Source organism: Cupressus sempervirens, chromosome 10 (assembly GCF_028749045.1).
Source record: "Cupressus sempervirens isolate cs-2001-9-10 chromosome 10, ASM2874904v1, whole genome shotgun sequence".
In the NCBI taxonomy this organism is placed as follows: Eukaryota; Viridiplantae; Streptophyta; class Pinopsida; order Cupressales; family Cupressaceae; genus Cupressus; species Cupressus sempervirens.
The window spans coordinates 906,933,918-906,935,714 of record NC_143127.1 but is presented as its reverse complement, the minus strand read 5'-3'; the positions used below and the strand labels follow the sequence as shown (position 1 = coordinate 906,935,714).

Here is a 1,797-nt window from a genome sequence, read left to right as displayed (position 1 = left end):
AATTTTAGGATTCTACATTTTATCCCAGCTTGGTGTTTTCTTGATGAGTGGTCATTTCATGAGCCCTCATCTTGTTTGTGGTGGTTGTTGGCTTTGGTTCACGTGTGTCTATTAGTAGTGGCATTTGGAGATCTGTTGGTTGCCAGGATTGTGGTGAAGTCTTCCATTGCAATCTTTGTGATCCCTGTATGATGTTGTCATGTGCATTCATACTTGTAAAAAAAAAAAAAATTCTGGCTTGTATTTCATCCTTGTTTCCAAGGATCTCTAAGCGGGGCATTACACCCTTGTCTATTCACTTCTCCAGAGGTATTATCTGTCATCCTACTATTATTATTATCACTGTAGTAGAATTAGAACTTGAAGGAGGTTGGTATGTGGTAGGGAACGTTGTTTTCGAGTGCCTCCACCACTCCAAGAAAGGCGTCGAGCCTGAAGCTGCCATATATCTCCCTTTCCCATCCTCTGCTCAACAGCTTCTTAGCCTTCTTCATAGCTGCCTCCAAAGTGGAGGTGGAGTCTTCGAAGATGGCATCCAAAATCCCCTTCTCCAACATCGTCTGCGCCCTCAGCTTGCTCACCCCCAACACCACGTCGTGCAGGGCAACGGGGCTGAGCTTGCTGTGAATCAGGGCCATCATACTCCTGGGGATGGGCAGGCCCATGTCGAGCTCCAGCATGTAGAGCTTGGCTGAGGATGATGATGTCATGAAGCGATAGTCGTGGGTGAGAGCGAGCATGAAAGCTCCCGCCACAATGCCGCTGTAGATGGATGTGATGGTGGGGATGGTGAGCCTCATGAAGGCCACCAACATCTTCTCTAGGCCCTCCAACACAATGTCGATGCGCTCTAAGGGGCTCTCGCCTATCCATTTCAAGTCGATTCTGTAGGAGAAGTGTTTTCCTTCATTTTTCGTCACCAGGGCGACTGCGTCAGGGGACGACTCCACCTCTTTCAGTGCCTCCATGATTGCATGGAAGGTGGTGGGGTTCAGCTTGTGCTCCTCATCCTCCCCCACCAGCGTTAGTACATACACCTTCCCTTGCTTCTCAAGGCTGCACATCCTCTCTCTCTTCCTTAATTATTCTCTCTACCACAAACAAATATTTAAGCTCTTTCAAATTGCACTTAATGGATGACTACAGAGAGATGCACATGTTCCATTTAAATAGGGGAGCTCCTAGTTTATGGTTGGTAGGATTAGATTTTACTGTTCTCTAAACTTGTTACTCAATGGAAGTGTGCAAAATCTGTCCACATAATATTCCTGTAGTCTTGTTTTGTGAGCCAGGCATTTTGAATGGTGATGGATAAGTCAGTCCCTCAAGTACCTAGAATGGTTTGATAGGTGCAATTACCTCATAGATGTAGTCACCCAATTACATTTAACGAAGTGAACAATTTGATTAATGCAATGACAAATGCATGCTACAAATTACAACCAAACATAATTTTAAGCTTTGGTTGGGAATTTTTCTAACAAAAAATTGTAGCGTGCTTAAAAATAAGTAAAAATATTAAGTCATTTACATAACCTAACCGTAGTAGAAGTTTGTTCGAGTTTTGCAATGATTTAATAGATATGTGTAGACCAAAGTATTAAAAATTCTGGTTAGAAATCTTTTTTGGTACAATAGTATTGTGTTTGAATAGAAGAGGGAATAAAGGGAAAAAAAAACACATGTATTTGTAGTAGAAGATTCTTCATAAGATTTATTTTATTTATAAAAGAAATGATAAAATTCTTTGTGGCTATATTTATATTCATTAATTATTTTTGAACATATTTAAAAGTT

The 1,797-nt window shown here is 41.2% G+C and overlaps 1 protein-coding gene across 1 annotated transcript; it reads right to left on the bottom strand.

Annotated features, from left to right (window-relative positions):
* Positions 1 to 353: 353 nt before the first annotated feature.
* Positions 354 to 1,064, bottom strand: LOC149536936 (enoyl-CoA delta isomerase 3-like). The gene has a single exon (XM_089806976.1). The coding sequence runs from the start codon at positions 1,062 to 1,064 to the stop codon at positions 354 to 356; it is 711 nt and encodes a 236-aa protein (XP_089663102.1).
* Positions 1,065 to 1,797: the final 733 nt, after the last annotated feature.

Bases quoted from the DNA above. Each gene is read 5' to 3' on its own strand.
- LOC149536936 (XM_089806976.1), bottom strand. From the start codon at position 1,064: ATGTGCAGCCTTGAGAAGCAAGGGAAGGTGTATGTACTAACGCTGGTG.